This window comes from Coregonus clupeaformis, unplaced genomic scaffold (genome assembly GCF_020615455.1).
Source record: "Coregonus clupeaformis isolate EN_2021a unplaced genomic scaffold, ASM2061545v1 scaf0237, whole genome shotgun sequence".
NCBI classification, from domain to species: Eukaryota; Metazoa; Chordata; class Actinopteri; order Salmoniformes; family Salmonidae; genus Coregonus; species Coregonus clupeaformis.
In genome coordinates, this window is record NW_025533692.1 from 320346 (window position 1) to 346781 (window position 26436).

Below are 26436 nucleotides of genomic sequence, written 5' to 3' on the forward strand. Positions count from 1 at the left end.
TGCCTTGCTCAAGGGCACATCGGCAGATTTTTCACCTAGGCGGCTCGGAGATTAGCATACTTTTTTTTTTGTGTATGGGTGGTCCCGGGGATCGAACCCACTACCTTGGCGTTCCAAGCGCCGTGCTCTACCAGCTGAGCTACAGAGGACCACATACAGTGGTAAATGAAGTCTGTTTTTACATCCATTGAGAATGACAATAGTTCCTCAGCGTAGCCTATTGAAAAATATTTCCAGCTCTCTCCCTTTCAATAACCACTCAGCATGAAAGGGGAAAACACAGTAATGCTCTGATCCGGTGGAAATGTCATTAAAATAGGCCTTCCTGATTACTTCTTATCCTTAGCCTACAGCGGTCTGTCTGGGGAATACTGTGGGCCCAGAATATTTTATACAATGTTGCAAGTTTGCTAGCAAGCTTCAGGCCGGACCCAAATGTTTCAAATTCGTTGGCTATGCATGGCCTGTCTGCAATGTGATTTTTAAGATATTTTATTTTCATCCGGATATTTTCTACCTGCGTGTTGCAATTTTATTTGTGTGTGTGTGTGTGTGTGTGTGTATATATATATTTACTTTTCAGGACCCTGTCTTTCAAAGATAAAAAATCCAAATAACTTCACAGATCTTCATTGTAAAGGGTTTAAACACTGTTTCCCATGCTTGTTCAATGAACCATAAACAATTAATGAACATGCACCTGTGGAACGGTCGTTAAGACACTAACAGCTTACAGACGGTAGGCAATTAAGGTCACAGTTATGAAAACTTGGGACACTAAAGAGGCCTTTCTACTGAGCGCGATGAGCCAAGTAAAGCCCCAGGCCAAACCCCGGCTCCTACCTGCCGCCCCAAATGTGACGTAATTATCTGTACAAAGACTTGTGTTATTGTTTTGATAAAGTAATTGCAGCTATTGTTAGTTAGCTCCCGCTGTCATTTTAAGTCTGGTTCCTCAGGCAGATGGCTGAAGAAAGGAAATGAGGGTAGCACCACCCCCCCCCTCGAGACACTGCCTGCACACATCAGCTGACTGCATCAGTGTGGCCGACATGTAACTTGGTGTTACATTTACATTTTACATTTTAGTCATTTAGCAGACGCTCTTATCCAGAGCGACTTACAGGAGACTGTTATCATTTGTTGATTCAATTGGAAATGGATTACATGCAGGAGTATACGGAGTGCAGGGTTAGGCTACAAATGAGTTTCAGCTTGCTGCTGACTCAGGCACATGTTGCGGACGCTGTGTGTGTGTGTGAGCGAGCAGTGGCCCTAGCATCTGTGTACTAATCCCTGACGCCCATTCAGCGTTTGCATAGCTACCCGCAATGGGGAGGCCACCAAACCACCCACCCCCAACTGGCAGCAGGCTGGGTCACTTCCCAACACACACACACGGGCGGCAGGTAGCTTAGTGGTTAAGAGCGTTGTGCCAGTAACCGAAAGGTCGCTGGTTCTAATCCCAGAGCCGAATAGGTGAAAAATCTGTCAATGTGCCCTTGAGCAAGGCACTTAACCCTAATTGCTCCTGTAAGTCGCTCTGGATAAGAGCGTCTGCTAAATGAAAAAAATATATATATATGAAAACACCCCCAACTGGCAGCAGGCAGGGTCACTCCCCAACACACACCCCCAACTGGCAGCACCGGAATATGGCAGAGTTCCCTGCTGAGTACGCCGTCTTGTCCCTCTAGTCAAGCGACTGGTGCCTCCACACACATGGTCCCAGCTGCCGTTGACCATGGCATAAAACCAATAAACATTATCGACGTGATAAGTGTAACACCATAAGCATGCATAAAACATTTATTTACATTAGGGCGGTCCCCAACTACAAAAAAATCTTGGTGTATCGAAATTGGTCAATTTTTAAACTTCCATAGACACACCTTGTGTTTCTAATAAAATCAACTATATGTATTGATCTTGTCTGATGCTTTAAGCACACTGTTTGATGAAATTAAGTCACAAATGACTCAAAAGGGAGCCAGAGATCTAGATAACCAGAAGAAAATAACCTTAACCTGACCCGACCATCCTCCTGCTGGCTTTCGCGGAGTTTGTCGTTACTCTCCTGAAGTTGCTGGTAATAGGCTACACGAGGAGTCTGCAACCTTTCTCATGTGGAATACCAATTTATCTTAACATTCCTACCTATCTGCGTGCCAGATATGGTTTTCCTATGCACATTTTCGTGCAACAGTTTCATTTAATTTATATTATACCACAGCATTGTTGAATACTTGTTTCTGATTGGTTAGAAGGGCATTCTAGAATGGACATTTTAAAACCAGTTAATGGTACAGCTGGAAAAGATATTGGGACAGTTGGAAAATACATTATATACAGTACCAGTCAAAAGTTTGGACACACCTACTCATTCAAGGGTTTTTCTTTATTTTTACTATTTTCTACATTGTAGAATAATAGTGAAGTCATCAACTATGAAATAACACGTATGGAATCATGTAGTAACCAGAAAAGTGTTAAACAAATCTAAACATATTTTAGGAGTTCCCACATATCCTGAGCACTTGTTGGCTGCTTTTCCTTCACTCTGCGGTCCAACTCATCCTAAACCATCTCAATTGGGTCAAGGTCGGGGGATTGTGGAGGCCAGGTCATCTGATGCAGCACGTAATCACACTCTTTCTTGGTCAAATAGCTCTTACACAGCCTGGAGGTGTGTTGGGTCATTGTCCTGTTGAAAATCACATGATAGTCCCTAAGCGTAAACCAGATGGGATGGCGTCTCGCTGCAGAATGCTGTGGTAGCCATGCTGGTTAAGCGTGCCTTGAATTCTAAATAAATCACAGACAGTGTCACCAGCAAAGCACCATCACACCTCCTCCTCCATGCAGAGATCATCCGTTCCCCTACTCTGCGTCTCACAAAGACACAGCGGTTGGAACCAAAAATCTCAAATTTGGACTCATCAGACCAAAGAACAGGTTTCCACCAGTCTAATGTCCATTGCTTGTGTTTCTTGGCCCAAGCAAGTCTCTTCTTCTTATTGGTGTCCTTTAGTAGTGGTTTCTTTGCAGCAATTCGTCCATGAAGGCCTGATTCACACAGTCTCCTCTGAACAGTTGATGTTGAGATGTATCTGTTACTTGAAGTCTGTGAAGTATTTATTTGGGCTGCAATCTGAGGTGCAGTTAACTCTAATGAACTTACCCTCTGCAGCAGCGTTAACTCTGGGTCTTCCTTTCCTGTGACGGTCCTCATGAGAGCTAGTCTTATCCAAAAAAAATTGCGACTGCATTTGAAACTTTCAAAGTTCTTGAAATATTCCGGATTGACTGACCTTCATGTCTTAAAGTAATGATGGACTGTCGTTTATCTTCGCTTATTTGAGCTGTTCTTGCCATAATATGGACTTAGCCCTATTTGGTAAAATACCATCTTCTGTATACCACCCCTACGTTGTCATAACACAACTGATTGGCTCAAACGCATTAAGAAGGAAAATAATTCCAATAATTCACTTTTAACAAGGCACACCTGTTAATTGAAATGCATTCCAGGTGACTACCTCATGAAAGCTGGTTGAGAGAATGCCAAGAGTGTGCAAAGCTGTCATCAAGGCAACGGGTGGCTATTTGAATCTCAAATATAAAATATATTTTGATTTGTTTAACACTTTTTTGGGTTACTACATGATTCCATATGTGTTATTTCATAGTTTTGATGTCTTCACTATTATTCTACAATGTAGAAAATAGTAAAAATAAAGAAAAACCCTTGAATGAGTAGGTGTGTCCAAACTTTTGACTGGTACTGTGTGTGTGAGATTTTTTTTTTTATGTAAGTGTTTTTCTAAATAAGCTTTGTTGCACAATTTAAATGTCAATACACTGCATTTCAAACAGTCATGAATAATCAAATGAATTCAGGGCTTATAAAATTAGACCTAGGCTAAATATAAGCCTCCCACAACCCTAAGACCAACTAATCATTTAATTATTTTGTCAAAATATTTTGTTGCAATAATCACTGATCTGGCTTTCAAGTCTGTCTATGAAAATTGCCTTTTGTTCCAAATGTTACCAGAACCATACACTTCCTCCTCTACTGACCGACCTCTGGTAGCAGGCAGTGTACTGACCGACCTCTGGTAGCAGGCAGTGTACTGACCGACCTCTGGTAGCAGGCAGCGTACTGACCGACCTCTGGTAGCAGGCAGTGTACTGACCGACCTCTGGTAGCAGGCAGCGTACTGACCGACCTCTGGTAGCAGGAGTTATGGGACCCCGGTAGCAGGAGGACGTCTGGAGCAGGCGTGTACTGAGAGACCTCTGGTAGCAGGCAGTGTACTGACCGACCTCTGGTAGCAGGCAGTGTACTGACCGACCTCTGGTAGCAGGCAGTGTACTGACCGACCTCTGGTAGCAGGCAGTGTACTGACCGACCTCTGGTAGCAGGCAGTGTACTGACCGACCTCTGGTAGCACCAGCCCACCTGCTAGTGAGTAGCCAGCTAATCATTATATCAAGTTGAGCCAACTTGGATCTATTTGCTTGCTAACAAGGTAGAACATTTAAACTATTATGAATACACCCTCCTGCCCGTCTCCCATCTGTTTGAAAATAGCCTGTTCAGTTTGTTTAGATGTTGAAATCAAATGGCCTGCCTGTATAAGATGCTTATTTCTCAGAATGAAAACAAGTTTCCAGTTTATTTTATTTTTTATGGACGTTTATTAAACAGACTAGACAGCTAGCGCATAAGTCTGTGGCTAAAATGCTGCTAGCTGTACTTGGTACTGCAATTCCTCACATGACAGAAACTGAGTATTAATTTTCCAGTCATGTTCATTGATGCTCTAGTTTGATTAGGGTCTGATCTGTTCTACATTTTGGGGAGTTGAGACATAAAAAGGGTATCGTTGGAAAGGTTCAGTTCTTGTGTATTACAGAATAACGTCTCAGCGTTTCGGTGTCCATATGACCGGTTCTGTTGGACCAAACCTCAAATGGAAATAGGCAGTTTAAACTGCTTGTCAGAGGAAGAAGTTGTCTTTTGTTGTGAGTGGCAGGTGGAGGGTCTTGGTGTCTGGAGTGGGAAGGTTCACAGTGGACACAGCACAGAGGGAGGGGCTTGGTGTCTGTGGAGTGGGAAGGTTCACAGTGGACCGAGGAGGGGCTTGGTGTCTGGAGTGGGAAGGTTCACAGTGGACACAGTACAGAGGGAGGGGCTTGGTGTCTGGAGTGGGAAGGTTCACAGTGGACACAGTACAGAGGGAGGGGCTTGGTGTCTGGAGTGGGAAGGTTCACAGTGGACACAGTGCAGAGGGAGGAGGGGCTTGGTGTCTGTGGAGTAGGAAGGTTCACAGTGGACACAGTACAGAGGGAGGGGCTTGGTGTCTGTGGAGTGGGAAGGTTCACAGTGGACACAGTACAGAGGGAGGGGCTTGGTGTCTGGAGTGGGAAGGTTCACAGTGGACACAGTACAGAGGGAGGGGCTTGGTGTCTGTGGAGTGGGAAGGTTCACAGTGGACACAGCACAGAAGGAGGAGGGGCTTGGTGTCTGGAGTGGGAAGGTTCACAGTGGACACAGTACAGAGGGAGGGGGCTTGGTGTCTGGAGTGGGAAGGTTCACAGTGGACACAGCACAGAGGGAGGGGCTTGGTGTCTGTGGAGTGGGAAGGTTCACAGTGGACACAGTACAGAGGGAGGGGCTTGGTGTCTGGAGTGGGAAGGTTCACAGTGGACACAGTACAGAGGGAGGGGCTTGGTGTCTGGAGTGGGAAGGTTCACAGTGGACACAGCACAGAGGGAGGAGGGGCTTGGTGTCTGGAGTGGGAAGGTTCACAGTGGACACAGTACAGAGGGAGGGGCTTGGTGTCTGGAGTGGGAAGGTTCACAGTGGACACAGCACAGAAGGAGGAGGGGCTTGGTGTCTGTGGAGTGGGAAGGTTCACAGTGGACACAGTACAGAGGGAGGGGCTTGGTGTCTGGAGTGGGAAGGTTCACAGTGGACACAGTACAGAGGGAGGGGCTTGGTGTCTGGAGTGGGAAGGTTCACAGTGGACACAGTACAGAGGGAGGGAAGGAGACGAGACTAAAAATACATTGAACGCTCATTATTATTAATTTTTTAACTTGTTGCGAAACAGGCATTCGAATTCTATATATCGCCCAGCCCTAGTTCTGCAAGCCCAAACACACACTTCCTGGCTTTGTTAGCGATGGAAGGAAGTGTGTTGAGGTCTAACATGAAGTCCAGTTTCCTGCTAATGCTATATGCAGCTGGTCAGAGAAGGCCACCATGTCTTCCACTAATGGATGTGTGGAGAAAGCGGGCTCTGAGGCCGGTGGCATTAACAAGGTGGTACTTATGAGTGAGTCAAGGTGAGGCCCGAAGGTCTGTGATTTGTGTGTTTTTTTAACACCTGTAACCAGTGGAACTGCCACTTTCTGCCAGAGCATTACGTGATAAAGTAGAAAACACAGTGATTTACATTTATTTATTTCATTGTATAAATATTTTTCACAGTATTTTTCCTGTCATTTTCCTAGTATTTCATTTTCCAATGGTTAATAGAACAGGGATCATAGGTATGAAGGCCAGGCATGTGCAGCAGCTTTAACAGAATCCAACAGCCGTGTCGTGTTTCTTAAAAAAACTAAAGTGCCCTGTAAAACCATCTAGGAGCACGTTTCAATACCCCCTGAGTCATCTGGGATAGGTTTGTGTTGCACTTTTAAGTCACCAAAGAGCCAAACACTGTTCGTTCTTTGGGGAGAACCCTGCACCCTTTCAATAAGAACAAATTATTCCCTTAATATGAAAAAGACTGAAAATGAATAACGTATTGTTAAATCTTGTTGATTGTCCAGATCATCGAGAAGCGTGTGGGTCTCAGCCGGAGCCGAGTCTTCAGAGAAGTGGAGATGCTCTATCAGTGCCAGGGACACAGGTACAGAAGCCCCGCTGGGACACACAGAGCAGGAGCATGGACTGCTGAGATTCACTATTATACAGGAATAGGCATTATTATTATAAAACTGTTGATAACGACTGCTCTCCTCTCTCCTGTCCACAGAAACATTCTGGAGCTAGTAGAGTTCTTTGAGGAAGAAGACAAATTCTACTTGGTTTTTGAGAAACTAAGAGGAGGTCAGTGGATATAAATCTTCATTGCGAACTCTCCCATCCATAGAAAATTATGGTTCAGATTCACCAGTTTTGTAAATTTACACTGCACTCAATCAGTATTATATCTGAAATGCGAACGCTTGAGGCAGTGTCTTCAGTGCACGGAGCTGTCTGATCTTCTCCCCTCTGGGACCTCTGTAATGCAGAAACTTGAGACCGTCTCTTCATTAGGAGTTGGCGTTGTTTTGCTCCATATTAACCTCTCTCCTCCTGCAGGGTCAGTGTTGACCCACATCCACCGTAGACAACACTTTAGTGAGCAGGAGGCCAGTTACGTGGTGCAGGACATCGCCAGTGCTCTGAACTACCTCCATAACAAGGGAATGGCGCACAGGGACCTGAAGCCTGAAAACATCCTGTGTGAACACGGGGACCGGGTGAGTCGGGGTGCACGCCAATACTCCTCACAGACGGGCATAGATTATACAGGAGAGCCAGAGTCCAGTCTAAAACACAAGCGCTAGAACTTTAAATCCCATCATTCAGTCCCTGAAAACATCCCGTGTGAGCATGGTGATTGGGTGAGGCAGGGTTGCACGCCAATACTCCTCACAGACGGGCATAGATTATACGGGAGAGCCAGAGTTAAAAATGATCTTTTGGTATGTTTCATTAGTCCACTGTTCATACAGTCCCGAAACGTTTTGCGTGTCAGCAATCAAGTTTTCCAGATGTAAAACTTTCAAAATACAGAAATACAGCCAGTATTATGCGTTTTGCACAAGCAGTGAGCCTTTGAATCTGATCACTCAGTCCCTAACGTTGATAGATAAATACAGTTATGGTTCAGTATATTATGATAAATAGAATAATGGGTAGTTACATCCTAATAGTCTGTTACTATGACGTGATAAGGATAACTTAATAAAGGATTACTTTTATAATATCCCAAGGAACCCCCACAAAATATAAAATAAATAAATACATTAATTAATAAAAAAAAAAAAAAAAACATTGTAAAGTGGTTGTCCCACTGGCTATAAGGTGAATGCACCAATTTGTAAGTCGCTCTGGATAAGAGCGTCTGCTAAATGATGTAAACGTAAAGATATAGAAAGGCTTGTTTTTATTTTTATTTTATTTTTTATTTTTATTTTTATTTTTCGGGGGGGATGGATCAGCTTAATATTGCAGATAGATTGTATCTTCTATCAATGTAATTGTCTGCATCTCTTCCAATCCCCCATGTTTTTTATATATATATTCCCCTTTATTACTTTTCAACCCCTCCATCCTTTCCCTACTTGGAGTAAATTAGTGAACAACAATGCCCAGGCCTCTACTTCCGGTCTATACTTACTATCTACACCTTATGGACAGAGTTAATTTTACAATAATTATTTTATATATATCTATATATATACATACATATTTATTTTTATTTTTTTTTGCTCCTGAACTTCTTCTACTCTCAACCTCTCCGATCATTTTCATGATGTCCATCCGGTTTGCTTCTATATGCCATATCTTTCTAACTGTGCTCTTTCCCAAAAGCTCCCAACATACAACCTATATACTTATTATGGACACAGTATGCTTTACATTATTAGCTATCTTTGTTATTATTTGTTGTTATTTGTTATTAGTCCCATCCTTCAACTCTATTCAATACCTCCCATCTATCTCTTAACACCATCCATATAGGATTTCTATTTGCCATATATATTTCAACCGTACTGTGATGTTTTACAAAAGTTCTGAACCTTTCTATTCTCATTGCTTCTACAGATTGTGAATTAAAAATAAACATTTTTGCTAAAAGTATTATTATATTATTGATTGATTGACTATGACTTTTCAGATCACCCAAAGGCTTGTTTGTTAGTTTTAGTGATTGTGTTATCTGGGAAGCTGACTGGCCTACTTTAGTTGAATACGCTGGATAAGAACGTCAGGCGTCTAAATGACTAATCTGTGTGTTTACCTGCAGATTTCACCAGTGAAGATCTGTGATTTTGACCTGGGCAGTGGCATCAAGCTGAGCAGTGACAGGTCCCCGATCTCTACTCCTGAACTCCTCACTCCGGTGAGTCTTAATAACCTTTATCCTCCCGTCTCTCTCTGCGTCTGTCATCACGTGCTTGGTAAACCACAGGCGTAGACGTAACAGTGGAATGCTTACTGATGGGCCCTTACCCACAATGCACAGAGAAAATTGAGAAATAATAGAAAAGTGAAACGGGTATTAATAGATCCACAATGAGTAACGATAACTTAGCTATAGACACGGGGGTTCCGGTACCGAGTCCATGTTACAAGGTAATTGGGATAGATATGTACATATAACTGCGACTCTGCAGGCCTTAATGCTCAAATCAGTTTTGAAATACTGACTGTCCAAACAGCGAGTGATCAAATCGGATTAGTGCTCAGACAGCAGGCATCTGCTGACACGGCTACGCTGGTTGTCATAGTAACGACTGGTGCGTGAGCAGTGGTGGAGACCGATTGGTGGTGGTGCTTCCTGTCACTCAGAAGTCATGGAGCAAACTAAAGGTGACGACAGGGCCTGCCTTGCACCTTTCCCAGTTGCTTTGAAATTTCAACATGACAGTGTAAGAACACTTTTATTAAAGCCTCAAAGGATGACATGATTCACCAATGGAGGTATTTTCAAATGCATCTTTTAGACATCAGAGCAATCTTGAGGGAATCCTATGAGTCAAAAGGATATTCAATATGATCTGTAAGCTATACAAAACCTTGCGGGAGAGCCTATCCAACTGAGAATCTATTAGAAAAAAATATGAACTATTGGAACCAAGACTTAAGAACTGATATTGGCAGAAGACGGAGGGATTGTTGGGACAGAACTAACGAAATTACAGTTATTGAAAAATGTACGCTTAATCCAGTATAAATTAATGTGTAGATGTTATTATACAAGAGACATCATTCCCAAATTCTACAGCACAACGGCAGAGTCATGTCTTAAGTGTAAAACTAATAATGGAAATGTTATAAATTCCAAAATTTAAGGGCGGAGTTAGAAAGTTTGCTGTCAGAAGTATTACAATGGAAATGTACTTTTAATCCGTCTGTCTGCATATTTCAAGACATGGCATATGAGATACCCGATCGGTTGGACCATACTTTTCTCCTCAATCATCTTGAGAAAAAAAAGCATATACTTACACTGGAAATCAACCAATCCTCCGTCATTAACACAATGGAAAAGGTGAAATGCTTTATTATCTAAATGTTGAAAGTGGGTGACAGAGAGAAACAAAATGGTGCAGTTTGAGGCCATGTGGTGGAGAGTGATGCTGGGGATGGGGTGTGAGCAGGTGGGTCTGGGCAGGTGGTGGAGAGTGGGGGTGGGGGGTGGGAGCAGGTGGGTCTGGGCAGGTGGTGGAGAGTGGTGATGGGGGGTGTGAGCAGGTGGGTCTGGGCAGGTGGTGGAGAGTGAGTGGCGATGGGGTGTGAGCAGGTGGGTCTGGGCAGGTGGTGGAGAGTGGGGGTGGGGGTGGGAGCAGGTGGGTCTGGGCAGGTGGTGGAGAGTGATGATGGGGGGGTGGGAGCAGGTGGGTCTGGGCAGGTGGTGGAGAGTGATGATGGGGGTGGGAGCAGGTGGGTCTGGGCAGGTGGTGGAGAGTGATGCTGGGGATGGGGTGGGAGCAGGTGGGTCTGGGCAGGTGGTGGAGAGTGATGATGGGGGTGGGAGCAGGTGGGTCTGGGCAGGTGGTGGAGAGTGGGGATGGGGGTGGGAGCAGGTGGGTCTGGGCAGGTGGGATGTCATTGATGTTTGTGTGATGTCGTGTGTATGTTTTGTATTGTTAATAAAAAAATATATATATTTTTAGCTAGCCACAGCAGTCCACTAGATAGCTGTTTAGCGTTCTAGCAAATTTGTGGACCAGCTTTCTCCTGACCTCAACATTGGGTTTTCCATCGCAGGCAGGGAGAATAGGATAGGTGTTGGTATAAATGCCCAACATCTGTAGTTATGGCTATAGACAGTAACCTCTGTAGTTATGGCTATAGGCAGTAACCTCTGTAGTTATGGCTATATACAGTAACCTCTGTAGTTATGGCTATAGACAGTAACCTCTGTAGTTATGGCTATAGACAGTAACCTCTGTAGTTATGGCTATAGGCAGTAACCTCTGTAGTTATGGCTATATACAGTAACCTCTATAGACAGTAACCTCTGTAGTTATGGCTATAGACAGTAACCTCTGTAGTTATGGCTATAGACAGTAACCTCTGTAGTTATGGCTATAGGCAGTAACCTCTGTAGTTATGGCTATAGGCAGTAACCTCTATAGACAGTAACCTCTGTAGTTATGGCTATAGGCAGTAACCTCTGTAGTTATGGCTATAGGCAGTAACCTCTGTAGTTATGGCTATAGGCAGTAACCTCTGTAGTTATGGCTATAGACAGTAACCTCTGTAGTTATGGCTATAGGCAGTAACCTCTGTAGTTATGGCTATAGACAGTAACCTCTATAGACAGTAACCTCTGTAGTTATGGCTATAGACAGTAACCTCTGTAGTTATGGCTATAGACAGTAACCTCTGTAGTTATGGCTATAGACAGTAACCTCTATAGACAGTAACCTCTGTAGTTATGGCTATAGGCAGTAACCTCTGTAGTTATGGCTATAGACAGTAACCTCTGTAGTTATGGCTATAGACAGTAACCTCTGTAGTTATGGCTATAGGCAGTAACCTCTGTAGTTATGGCTATAGGCAGTAACCTCTATAGACAGTAACCTCTGTAGTTATGGCTATAGGCAGTAACCTCTGTAGTTATGGCTATAGGCAGTAACCTCTGTAGTTATGGCTATAGGCAGTAACCTCTGTAGTTATGGCTATAGGCAGTAACCTCTATAGACAGTAACCTCTGTAGTTATGGCTATAGGCAGTAACCTCTGTAGTTATGGCTATAGGCAGTAACCTCTGTAGTTATGGCTATAGGCAGTAACCTCTGTAGTTATGGCTATAGGCAGTAACCTCTGTAGTTATGGCTATAGACAGTAACCTCTGTAGTTATGGCTATAGACAGTAACCTCTGTAGTTATGGCTATAGACAGTAACCTCTGTAGTTATGGCTATAGACAGTAACCTCTGTAGTTATGGCTATAGACAGTAACCTCTGTAGTTATGGCTATAGACAGTAACCTCTGTAGTTATGGCTATAGACAGTAACCTCTGTAGTTATGGCTATAGACAGTAACCTCTGTAGTTATGGCTATAGACAGTAACCTCTATAGACAGTAACCTCTGTAGTTATGGCTATAGACAGTAACCTCTGTAGTTATGGCTATAGACAGTAACCTCTGTAGTTATGGCTATAGACAGTAACCTCTATAGACAGTAACCTCTGTAGTTATGGCTATAGGAATCAGTAACCTCTGTAGTTATGGCTATAGACAGTAACCTCTGTAGTTATGGCTATAGACAGTAACCTCTGTAGTTATGGCTATAGACAGTAACCTCTGTAGTTATGGCTATAGGCAGTAACCTCTGTAGTTATGGCTATAGACAGTAACCTCTGTAGTTATGGCTATAGGCAGTAACCTCTGTAGTTATGGCTATAGACAGTAACCTCTATAGTTATGGCTATAGACAGTAACCTCTATAGACAGTAACCTCTGTAGTTATGGCTATAGACAGTAACCTCTGTAGTTATGGCTATAGACAGTAACCTCTGTAGTTATGGCTATAGGCAGTAACCTCTATAGGCAGTAACCTCTGTAGTTATGGCTATAGACAGTAACCTCTGTAGTTATGGCTATAGACAGTAACCTCTATAGGCAGTAACCTCTGTAGTTATGGCTATATACAGTAACCTCTGTAGTTATGGCTATAGACAGTAACCTCTGTAGTTATGGCTATAGACAGTAACCTCTGTAGTTATGGCTATAGGCAGTAACCTCTATAGACAGTAACCTCTGTAGTTATGGCTATAGGCAGTAACCTCTGTAGTTATGGCTATAGACAGTAACCTCTGTAGTTATGGCTATAGGCAGTAACCTCTGTAGTTATGGCTATAGGCAGTAACCTCTATAGACAGTAACCTCTGTAGTTATGGCTATAGACAGTAACCTCTGTAGTTATGGCTATAGACAGTAACCTCTATAGACAGTAACCTCTGTAGTTATGGCTATAGGCAGTAACCTCTATAGACAGTAACCTCTGTAGTTATGGCTATAGACAGTAACCTCTGTAGTTATGGCTATAGACAGTAACCTCTGTAGTTATGGCTATAGACAGTAACCTCTGTAGTTATGGCTATAGACAGTAACCTCTGTAGTTATGGCTATAGACAGTAACCTCTGTAGTTATGGCTATAGGCAGTAACCTCTGTAGTTATGGCTATATACAGTAACCTCTGTAGTTATGGCTATAGGCAGTAACCTCTATAGACAGTAACCTCTGTAGTTATGGCTATAGGCAGTAACCTCTGTAGTTATGGCTATAGACAGTAACCTCTATAGACAGTAACCTCTGTAGTTATGGCTATAGACAGTAACCTCTATAGACAGTAACCTCTGTAGTTATGGCTATAGGCAGTAACCTCTATAGGCAGTAACCTCTGTAGTTATGGCTATAGACAGTAACCTCTGTAGTTATGGCTATAGACAGTAACCTCTGGTTATGGCTATAGGCAGTAACCTCTGTAGTTATGGCTATAGACAGTAACCTCTGTAGTTATGGCTATAGACAGTAACCTCTGTAGTTATGGCTATAGGCAGTAACCTCTGTAGTTATGGCTATAGGCAGTAACCTCTATAGACAGTAACCTCTGTAGTTATGGCTATAGACAGTAACCTCTGTAGTTATGGCTATAGGCAGTAACCTCTGTAGTTATGGCTATAGGCAGTAACCTCTGTAGTTATGGCTATAGACAGTAACCTCTATAGACAGTAACCTCTGTAGTTATGGCTATAGGCAGTAACCTCTATAGACAGTAACCTCTGTAGTTATGGCTATAGACAGTAACCTCTGTAGTTATGGCTATAGACAGTAACCTCTGTAGTTATGGCTATAGACAGTAACCTCTGTAGTTATGGCTATAGACAGTAACCTCTGTAGTTATGGCTATAGACAGTAACCTCTGTAGTTATGGCTATAGACAGTAACCTCTGTAGTTATGGCTATAGGCAGTAACCTCTGTAGTTATGGCTATAGACAGTAACCTCTGTAGTTATGGCTATAGGCAGTAACCTCTGTAGTTATGGCTATAGGCAGTAACCTCTATAGACAGTAACCTCTGTAGTTATGGCTATAGGCAGTAACCTCTATAGACAGTAACCTCTGTAGTTATGGCTATAGACAGTAACCTCTGTAGTTATGGCTATAGGCAGTAACCTCTGTAGTTATGGCTATAGGCAGTAACCTCTATAGACAGTAACCTCTGTAGTTATGGCTATAGACAGTAACCTCTGTAGTTATGGCTATAGACAGTAACCTCTGTAGTTATGGCTATAGGCAGTAACCTCTATAGACAGTAACCTCTGTAGTTATGGCTATAGACAGTAACCTCTGTAGTTATGGCTATAGGCAGTAACCTCTATAGGCAGTAACCTCTGTAGTTATGGCTATAGACAGTAACCTCTGTAGTTATGGCTATAGGCAGTAACCTCTATAGACAGTAACCTCTGTAGTTATGGCTATAGGCAGTAACCTCTGTAGTTATGGCTATAGACAGTAACCTCTGTAGTTATGGCTATAGACAGTAACCTCTGTAGTTATGGCTATAGGCAGTAACCTCTGTAGTTATGGCTATATACAGTAACCTCTGTAGTTATGGCTATAGGCAGTAACCTCTGTAGTTATGGCTATAGGCAGTAACCTCTATAGACAGTAACCTCTGTAGTTATGGCTATAGGCAGTAACCTCTGTAGTTATGGCTATAGGCAGTAACCTCTGTAGTTATGGCTATAGGCAGTAACCTCTATAGACAGTAACCTCTGTAGTTATGGCTATAGACAGTAACCTCTGTAGTTATGGCTATAGACAGTAACCTCTGTAGTTATGGCTATAGACAGTAACCTCTGTAGTTATGGCTATAGGCAGTAACCTCTATAGACAGTAACCTCTGTAGTTATGGCTATAGGCAGTAACCTCTATAGACAGTAACCTCTGTAGTTATGGCTATAGGCAGTAACCTCTGTAGTTATGGCTATAGACAGTAACCTCTGTAGTTATGGCTATAGGCAGTAACCTCTGTAGTTATGGCTATAGGCAGTAACCTCTGTAGTTATGGCTATAGACAGTAACCTCTGTAGTTATGGCTATAGACAGTAACCTCTGTAGTTATGGCTATAGACAGTAACCTCTGTAGTTATGGCTATAGGCAGTAACCTCTATAGACAGTAACCTCTGTAGTTATGGCTATAGGCAGTAACCTCTGTAGTTATGGCTATAGGCAGTAACCTCTGTAGTTATGGCTATAGACAGTAACCTCTGTAGTTATGGCTATAGACAGTAACCTCTGTAGTTATGGCTATAGGCAGTAACCTCTGTAGTTATGGCTATAGACAGTAACCTCTGTAGTTATGGCTATAGGCAGTAACCTCTGTAGTTATGGCTATAGGCAGTAACCTCTATAGACAGTAACCTCTGTAGTTATGGCTATAGGCAGTAACCTCTGTAGTTATGGCTATAGGCAGTAACCTCTATAGACAGTAACCTCTGTAGTTATGGCTATAGGCAGTAACCTCTATAGACAGTAACCTCTGTAGTTATGGCTATAGACAGTAACCTCTGTAGTTATGGCTATAGACAGTAACCTCTGTAGTTATGGCTATAGGCAGTAACCTCTATAGACAGTAACCTCTGTAGTTATGGCTATAGGCAGTAACCTCTATAGACAGTAACCTCTGTAGTTATGGCTATAGGCAGTAACCTCTGTAGTTATGGCTATAGGCAGTAACCTCTGTAGTTATGGCTATAGACAGTAACCTCTGTAGTTATGGCTATAGGCAGTAACCTCTGTAGTTATGGCTATAGACAGTAACCTCTGTAGTTATGGCTATAGGCAGTAACCTCTGTAGTTATGGCTATAGACAGTAACCTCTATAGACAGTAACCTCTGTAGTTATGGCTATAGGCAGTAACCTCTGTAGTTATGGCTATAGGCAGTAACCTCTGTAGTTATGGCTATAGGCAGTAACCTGGTGCTATAGACAGTAACCTCTGTAGTTATGGCTATATACAGTAACCTCTGTAGTTATGGCTATAGGCAGTAACCTCTGTAGTTATGGCTATAGGCAGTAACCTCTGTAGTTATGGCTATAGGCAGTAACCTCTATAGACAGTAACCTCTGTAGTTATGGCTATAGGCAGTAACCTGGGCTATAGACAGTAACCTCTGTAGTTATGGCTATAGGCAGTAACCTCTGTAGTTATGGCTATAGACAGTAACCTCTGTAGTTATGGCTATAGACAGTAACCTCTGTAGTTATGGCTATAGGCAGTAACCTCTGTAGTTATGGCTATAGGCAGTAACCTCTGTAGTTATGGCTATAGCAGTAACCTCTGTAGTTATGGCTATAGGCAGTAACCTCTGTAGTTATGGCTATAGGCAGTAACCTCTATAGACAGTAACCTCTGTAGTTATGGCTATAGACAGTAACCTCTGTAGTTATGGCTATAGGCAGTAACCTCTATAGGCAGTAACCTCTGTAATGGCTATAGACAGTAACCTCTGTAGTTATGGCTATAGGCAGTAACCTCTATAGACAGTAACCTCTGTAGTTATGGCTATAGACAGTAACCTCTGTAGTTATGGCTATAGGCAGTAACCTCTGTAGTTATGGCTATAGGCAGTAACCTCTGTAGTTATGGCTATAGACAGTAACCTCTGTAGTTATGGCTATAGGCAGTAACCTCTGTAGTTATGGCTATAGGCAGTAACCTCTATAGACAGTAACCTCTGTAGTTATGGCTATAGGCAGTAACCTCTGTAGTTATGGCTATAGGCAGTAACCTCTGTAGTTATGGCTATAGGCAGTAACCTCTATAGACAGTAACCTCTGTAGTTATGGCTATATACAGTAACCTCTGTAGTTATGGCTATAGGCAGTAACCTCTGTAGTTATGGCTATAGGCAGTAACCTCTGTAGTTATGGCTATAGGCAGTAACCTCTATAGACAGTAACCTCTGTAGTTATGGCTATAGGCAGTAACCTCTATAGACAGTAACCTCTGTAGTTATGGCTATAGGCAGTAACCTCTGTAGTTATGGCTATAGACAGTAACCTCTGTAGTTATGGCTATAGACAGTAACCTCTGTAGTTATGGCTATAGGCAGTAACCTCTGTAGTTATGGCTATAGGCAGTAACCTCTGTAGTTATGGCTATAGACAGTAACCTCTGTAGTTATGGCTATAGGAGCAGTAACCTCTGTAGTTATGGCTATAGGCAGTAACCTCTGTAGTTATGGAAACTCTATAGACAGTAACCTCTGTAGTTATGGCTATAGACAGTAACCTCTGTAGTTATGGCTATAGACAGTAACCTCTGTAGTTATGGCTATAGGCAGTAACCTCTGTAGTTATGGCTATAGACAGTAACCTCTGTAGTTATGGCTATAGGCGAGTAACTCTATAGACAGTAACCTCTGTAGTTATGGCTATAGGCAGTAACCTCTGTAGTTATGGCTATAGACAGTAACCTCTGTAGTTATGGCTATAGGCAGTAACCTCTGTAGTTATGGCTATAGGCAGTAACCTCTATAGACAGTAACCTCTGTAGTTATGGCTATAGACAGTAACCTCTGTAGTTATGGCTATAGGCAGTAACCTCTATAGACAGTAACCTCTGTAGTTATGGCTATAGGCAGTAACCTCTATAGACAGTAACCTCTGTAGTTATGGCTATAGGCAGTAACCTCTATAGACAGTAACCTCTGTAGTTATGGCTATAGACAGTAACCTCTGTAGTTATGGCTATAGGCAGTAACCTCTGTAGTTATGGCTATAGGCAGTAACCTCTGTAGTTATGGCTATAGGCAGTAACCTCTATAGACAGTAACCTCTGTAGTTATGGCTATAGGCAGTAACCTCTGTAGTTATGGCTATAGGCAGTAACCTCTGTAGTTATGGCTATAGGCAGTAACCTTAAGACAGTAACCTCTGTAGTTATGGCTATAGACAGTAACCTCTGTATATGGCTATAGGCAGTAACCTCTGTAGTTATGGCTATATACAGTAACCTCTGTAGTTATGGCTATAGGCAGTAACCTCTGTAGTTATGGCTATAGGCAGTAACCTCTATAGACAGTAACCTCTGTAGTTATGGCTATAGGCAGTAACCTCTGTAGTTATGGCTATAGGCAGTAACCTCTGTAGTTATGGCTATAGGCAGTAACCTCTATAGACAGTAACCTCTGTAGTTATGGCTATAGACAGTAACCTCTGTAGTTATGGCTATAGGCAGTAACCTCTGTAGTTATGGCTATATACAGTAACCTCTGTAGTTATGGCTATAGGCAGTAACCTCTATAGACAGTAACCTCTGTAGTTATGGCTATAGGCAGTAACCTCTATAGACAGTAACCTCTGTAGTTATGGCTATAGGCAGTAACCTCTGTAGTTATGGCTATAGGCAGTAACCTCTGTAGTTATGGCTATAGGCAGTAACCTCTGTAAGTTATGGCTATAGGCAGTAACCTCTGTAGTTATGGCTATAGGCAGTAACCTCTGTAGTTATGGCTATAGACAGTAACCTCTGTAGTTATGGCTATAGACAGTAACCTCTGTAGTTATGGCTATAGGCAGTAACCTCTGTAGTTATGGCTATAGACAGTAACCTCTGTAGTTATGGCTATAGACAGTAACCTCTGTAGTTATGGCTATAGACAGTAACCTCTGTAGTTATGGCTATAGGCAGTAACCTCTGTAGTTATGGCTATATACAGTAACCTCTGTAGTTATGGCTATAGGCAGTAACCTCTATAGACAGTAACCTCTGTAGTTATGGCTATAGGCAGTAACCTCTATAGTCAGTAACCTCTGTAGTTATGGCTATAGGCAGTAACCTCTATAGACAGTAACCTCTGTAGTTATGGCTATATACAGTAACCTCTGTAGTTATGGCTATAGGCAGTAACCTCTGTAGTTATGGCTATAGACAGTAACCTCTGTAGTTATGGCTATAGACAGTAACCTCTATAGACAGTAACCTCTGTAGTTATGGCTATAGACAGTAACCTCTGTAGTTATGGCTATAGACAGTAACCTCTGTAGTTATGGCTATAGGCAGTAACCTCTATAGACAGTAACCTCTGTAGTTATGGCTATAGGCAGTAACCTCTGTAGTTATGGCTATAGGCAGTAACCTCTGTAGTTATGGCTATAGGCAGTAACCTCTGTAGTTATGGCTATAGGAACAGTAACCTCTGTAGTTATGGCTATAGACAGTAACCTCTGTAGTTATGGCTATAGACAGTAACCTCTGTAGTTATGGCTATAGGCAGTAACCTCTGTAGTTATGGCTATAGGCAGTAACCTCTGTAGTTATGGCTATAGACAGTAACCTCTGTAGTTATGGCTATAGACAGTAACCTCTGTAGTTATGGCTATAGGCAGTAACCTTTTCTATAGACAGTAACCTCTGTAGTTATGGCTATAGGCAGTAACCTCTGTAGTTATGGCTATAGACAGTAACCTCTGTAGTTATGGCTATAGGCAGTAACCTCTATAGACAGTAACCTCTGTAGTTATGGCTATAGGCAGTAACCTCTGTAGTTATGGCTATAGGCAGTAACCTCTGTAGTTATGGCTATAGGCGTAATGCTATAGACAGTAACCTCTGTAGTTATGGCTATAGACAGTAACCTCTGTAGTTATGGCTATAGGCAGTAACCTCTGTAGTTATGGCTATAGACAGTAACCTCTGTAGTTATGGCTATAGGCAGTAACCTCTATAGACAGTAACCTCTGTAGTTATGGCTATAGACAGTAACCTCTGTAGTTATGGCTATAGACAGTAACCTCTGTAGTTATGGCTATAGGCAGTAACCTCTATAGACAGTAACCTCTGTAGTTATGGCTATAGGCAGTAACCTCTGTAGTTATGGCTATAGGCAGTAACCTCTATAGACAGTAACCTCTGTAGTTATGGCTATAGACAGTAACCTCTGTAGTTATGGCTATAGGCAGTAACCTCTGTAGTTATGGCTATATACAGTAACCTCTATAGGCAGTAACCTCTGTAGTTATGGCTATAGGCAGTAACCTCTGTAGTTATGGCTATAGGCAGTAACCTCTGTAGTTATGGCTATAGGCAGTAACCTCTGTAGTTATGGCTATAGACAGTAACCTCTGTAGTTATGGCTATAGGCAGTAACCTCTGTAGTTATGGCTATAGACAGTAACCTCTGTAGTTATGGCTATAGGCAGTAACCTCTGTAGTTATGGCTATAGGCAGTAACCTCTGTAGTTATGGCTATAGGCAGTAACCTCTGTAGTTATGGCTATAGACAGTAACCTCTGTAGTTATGGCTATAGGCAGTAACCTCTATAGACAGTAACCTCTGTAGTTATGGCTATAGACAGTAACCTCTGTAGTTATGGCTATAGGCAGTAACCTCTGTAGTTATGGCTATAGGCAGTAACCTCTGTAGTTATGGCTATAGACAGTAACCTCTGTAGTTATGGCTATAGACAGTAACCTCTGTAGTTATGGCTATAGGCAGTAACCTCTATAGACAGTAACCTCTGTAGTTATGGCTATAGACAGTAACCTCTGTAGTTATGGCTATAGGCAGTAACCTCTATAGACAGTAACCTCTGTAGTTATGGCTATATACAGTAACCTCTGTAGTTATGGCTATAGGCAGTAACCTCTGTAGTTATGGCTATAGGCAGTAACCTCTGTAGTTATGGCTATAGGCAGTAACCTGCTATAGACAGTAACCTCTGTAGTTATGGCTATAGACAGTAACCTCTGTAGTTATGGCTATAGGCAGTAACCCCTGTAGTTATGGCTATAGGCAGTAACCTCTGTAGTTATGGCTATAGACAGTAACCTCTGTAGTTATGGCTATAGACAGTAACCTCTGTAGTTATGGCTATAGACAGTAACCTCTATAGACAGTAACCTCTGTAGTTATGGCTATAGGCAGTAACCTCTGTAGTTATGGCTATAGGCAGTAACCTCTGTAGTTATGGCTATAGGCAGTAACCTCTGTAGTTATGGCTGTAGGCAGTAACCTCTGTAGTTATGGCTATAGGCAGTAACCTCTGTAGTTATGGCTATAGACAGTAACCTCTGTAGTTATGGCTATAGGCAGTAACCTCTGTAGTTATGGCTATAGGCAGTAACCTCTGTAGTTATATAGGCCTATAGGCAGTAACCTCTGTAGTTATGGCTATAGACAGTAACCTCTGTAGTTATGGCTATAGGCAGTAACCTCTGTAGTTATGGCTATAGACAGTAACCTCTGTAGTTATGGCTATAGGCAGTAACCTCTGTAGTTATGGCTATAGGCAGTAACCTCTGTAGTTATGGCTATAGGCAGTAACCTCTATAGACAGTAACCTCTGTAGTTATGGCTATAGGCAGTAACCTCTGTAGTTATGGCTATAGGCAGTAACCTCTGTAGTTATGGCTATAGGCAGTAACCTCTGTAGTTATGGCTATAGGCAGTAACCTCTGTAGTTATGGCTATAGGCAGTAACCTCTGTAGTTATGGCTATAGGCAGTAACCTCTGTAGTTATGGCTATAGGCAGTAACCTCTGTAGTTATGGCTATAGGCAGTAACCTCTGTAGTTATGGCTATAGGCAGTAACCTCTGTAGTTATGGCTATAGGCAGTAACCTCTATAGTTATGGCTATAGACAGTAACCTCTATAGGCAGTAACCTCTGTAGTTATGGCTATAGGCAGTAACCTCTGTAGTTATGGCTATAGGCAGTAACCTCTGTAGTTATGGCTATAGACAGTAACCTCTGTAGTTATGGCTATAGGCAGTAACCTCTGTAGTTATGGCTATAGACAGTAACCTCTATAGGCAGTAACCTCTATAGACAGTAACCTCTGTAGTTATGGCTATAGGCAGTAACCTCTGTAGTTATGGCTATAGACAGTAACCTCTGTAGTTATGGCTATAGACAGTAACCTCTGTAGTTATGGCTATAGGCAGTAACCTCTGTAGTTATGGCTATAGGCAGTAACCTCTATAGGCAGTAACCTCTGTAGTTATGGCTATAGGCAGTAACCTCTGTAGTTATGGCTATAGGCAGTAACCTCTGTAGTTATGGCTATAGACAGTAACCTCTGTAGTTATGGCTATAGGCAGTAACCTCTGTAGTTATGGCTATAGACAGTAACCTCTGTAGTTATGGCTATAGGCAGTAACCTCTGTAGTTATGGCTATAGGCAGTAACCTCTGTAGTTATGGCTATAGGGCAGTAACCTCTGTAGTTATGGCTATAGGCAGTAACCTCTGTAGTTATGGCTATAGGCAGTAACCTCTGTAGTTATGGCTATAGGCAGTAACCTCTGTAGTTATGGCTATAGGCAGTAACCTCTGTAGTTATGGCTATAGGCAGTAACCTCTATAGACAGTAACCTCTGTAGTTATGGCTATAGACAGTAACCTCTGTAGTTATGGCTATAGACAGTAACCTCTGTAGTTATGGCTATAGGCAGTAACCTCTGTAGTTATGGCTATAGGCAGTAACCTCTGTAGTTATGGCTATAGGCAGTAACCTCTGTAGTTATGGCTATAGACAGTAACCTCTGTAGTTATGGCTATAGGCAGTAACCTCTGTAGTTATGGCTATAGGCAGTAACCTCTGTAGTTATGGCTATAGACAGTAACCTCTGTAGTTATGGCTATAGGCAGTAACCTCTGTAGTTATGGCTATAGACAGTAACCTCTGTAGTTATGGCTATAGACAGTAACCTCTGTAGTTATGGCTATAGGCAGTAACCTCTGTAGTTATGGCTATAGGCAGTAACCTCTATAGACAGTAACCTCTGTAGTTATGGCTATAGGCAGTAACCTCTGTAGTTATGGCTATAGGCAGTAACCTCTGTAGTTATGGCTATAGGCAGTAACCTCTGTAGTTATGGCTATAGACAGTAACCTCTGTAGTTATGGCTATAGGCAGTAACCTCTGTAGTTATGGCTATAGACAGTAACCTCTGTAGTTATGGCTATAGGCAGTAACCTCTGTAGTTATGGCTATAGGCAGTAACCTCTGTAGTTATGGCTATAGGCAGTAACCTCTATAGTTATGGCTATAGGCAGTAACCTCTGTAGATATGGCCATAGGCAGTAACCTCTGTAGTTATGGCTATAGGCAGTAACCTCTGTAGTTATGGCTATAGGCAGTAACCTCTGTAGTTATGGCTATAGGCAGTAACCTCTGTAGTTATGGCTATAGGCAGTAACCTCTGTAGTTATGGCTATAGACAGTAACCTGGTGCTATAGGCAGTAACCTCTGTAGTTATGGCTATAGGCAGTAACCTCTGTAGTTATGGCTATAGGCAGTAACCTCTGTAGTTATGGCTATAGGCAGTAACCTCTGTAGTTATGGCTATAGACAGTAACCTCTGTAGTTATGGCTATAGGCAGTAACCTCTGTAGTTATGGCTATAGACAGTAACCTCTGTAGTTATGGCTATAGGCAGTAACCTCTGTAGTTATGGCTATAGACAGTAACCTCTGTAGTTATGGCTATAGGCAGTAACCTCTGTAGTTATGGCTATAGACAGTAACCTCTGTAGTTATGGCTATAGGCAGTAACCTCTATAGACAGTAACCTCTGTAGTTATGGCTATAGACAGTAACCTCTGTAGTTATGGCTATAGGCAGTAACCTCTGTAGTTATGGCTATAGGCAGTAACCTCTGTAGTTATGGCTATAGGCAGTAACCTCTGTAGTTATGGCTATAGGCAGTAACCTCTGATAGACAGTAACCTCTGTAGTTATGGCTATAGACAGTAACCTCTGTAGTTATGGCTATAGGCAGTAACCTCTGTAGTTATGGCTATAGGCAGTAACCTCTATAGACAGTAACCTCTGTAGTTATGGCTATAGGCAGTAACCTCTGTAGTTATGGCTATAGACAGTAACCTCTGTAGTTATGGCTATAGGCAGTAACCTCTGTAGTTATGGTTATAGACAGTAACCTCTGTAGTTATGGCTATAGGCAGTAACCTCTGTAGTTATGGCTATAGGCAGTAACCTCTGTAGTTATGGCTATAGACAGTAACCTCTGTAGTTATGGCTATAGGCAGTAACCTCTGTAGTTATGGCTATAGACAGTAACCTCTGTAGTTATGGCTATAGGCAGTAACCTCTGTAGTTATGGCTATAGGCAGTAACCTCTGTAGTTATGGCTATAGGCAGTAACCTCTGTAGTTATGGCTATAGGCAGTAACCTCTGTAGTTATGGCTATAGGCAGTAACCTCTATAGTTATGGCTATAGACAGTAACCTCTATAGGCAGTAACCTCTGTAGTTATGGCTATAGACAGTAACCTCTGTAGTTATGGCTATAGACAGTAACCTCTGTAGTTATGGCTATAGACAGTAACCTCTGTAGTTATGGCTATAGACAGTAACCTCTGTAGTTATGGCTATAGGCAGTAACCTCTGTAGTTATGGCTATAGGCAGTAACCTCTGTAGTTATGGCTATAGGCAGTAACCTCTGTAGTTATGGCTATAGGCAGTAACCTCTGTAGTTATGGCTATAGACAGTAACCTCTATAGACAGTAACCTCTGTAGTTATGGCTATAGACAGTAACCTCTGTAGTTATGGCTATAGACAGTAGATGCCTTGAACACCTTTGTTAAACTTGGGTGCAATCAGAAATGCATTGGAAACAGTTGAGTGTGTTTCAGGAAGGGAATAGATATCCTCTCCTTGCTCATCACTTGCCTTAGGGCTGCACCTCTATATTGAGCTGAGAAACAGCCATGATCATGTTGATAGCCAGAGACTTGTCAGTTACTTTATGAATCAACCTCAGTTCTTTTTTCTTTTAGGATCTAGAATTGCTTTTTAAAGGCCTGTCAGTTGATCGCTGTTTGGGGTTTTAGGCTGGGTTTCTGTACAGGACTTTGTGACATCTGCTGATGTAGAAAGGGCTTTGTAAATAACATTTGATTGATTGATAGTAGCATTTGATTGATCTGCTAAATGGCATATTATTATATTATTATAGCAAGCCAGCGCTGAAGTGACATGAATAAAACATGCAGCAGCGTTGTATGAGTGAGTCATGTCTATATTTATCAATCAGCTCCTGCGTTCTCCTCCTCAGCTCCTGCGTTCTCCTCCTCAGCTCCTGCGTTCTCCTCCTCAGCTCCTGCGTTCTCCTCCTCAGCTCCTGCGTTCTCCTCCTCAGCTCTTTATATACTGACAGCACAGGCTTTTATCTTCAATGACCTACAGGCTTTTATCTTCAATGACCTACAGGCTTTTATCTTCAATGACCTACAGGCTTTTTAGGTGTTCTACAACCTAGATTCTCCTCCACAACAGCCCTACCTCTGGGCCCCTAATACACTACACATCTCTTACTGGGCCCCTAATACACTACACATCTCTTACTGGGCCCCTAATACACTACACATCTCCTACTGGTCCCCTAATACCTGGTGGACACTACACATCTCTTACCGGGCCCCTAATACACTACACATCTCTTACTGGGCCCCTAATACACTACACATCTCCTACTGGGCCCCTAATACACTACACATCTCTTACTGGGCCCCTAATACACTACACATCTCTTACTGGGCCCCTAATACACTACACATTTCCTACTGGGCCCCTAATACACTACACATCTCCTACTGGGCCCCTAATACACTACACATCTCTTACTGGGCCCCTAATACACTACACATCTCTTACTGGGCCCCTAATACACTACATATCTCCTACTGGGCCCCTAATACCTGGTGGACACTACACATCTCTTACCGGGCCCCTAATACACTACACATCTCTTACTGGGCCCCTAATACACTACACATCTCTTACTGGGCCCCTAATACACTACACATCTCTTACTTGGCCCCTAATACACTACACTTCTCTTACTGGGCCCCTAATACAATACACATCTCTTACTGGGCCCCTAATAAACTACACATCTCTTACTGGGCCCCTAATACACTACACATCTCTTACTGGGCCCCTAATACAATACACATCTCTTACTGGGCCCCTAATACAATACACATCTCTTATCAGGCCCCTAATACACTACACATCTCCTACTGGGCCCCTAATACACTACACATCTCTTACTTGGCCCCTAATACACTACACATCTCTTACTTGGCC

At 42.5% G+C, this 26436-nt stretch overlaps 1 protein-coding gene across 1 annotated transcript in view; it reads left to right on the plus strand.

The window, feature by feature from the left end:
• The window catches only part of LOC121535674 (MAP kinase-interacting serine/threonine-protein kinase 2), a 56531-nt gene that overhangs the window by 12278 nt on the left and 17817 nt on the right, over nucleotides 1–26436 (plus strand). The window contains exons 6-9 of the mRNA XM_041842938.2: nucleotides 6847–6926; nucleotides 7053–7126; nucleotides 7382–7542; nucleotides 9096–9191. Coding sequence (XP_041698872.1) covers nucleotides 6847–6926; nucleotides 7053–7126; nucleotides 7382–7542; nucleotides 9096–9191 — 411 coding nt within the window. The remainder of the gene's footprint in view (nucleotides 1–6846; nucleotides 6927–7052; nucleotides 7127–7381; nucleotides 7543–9095; nucleotides 9192–26436) is intronic.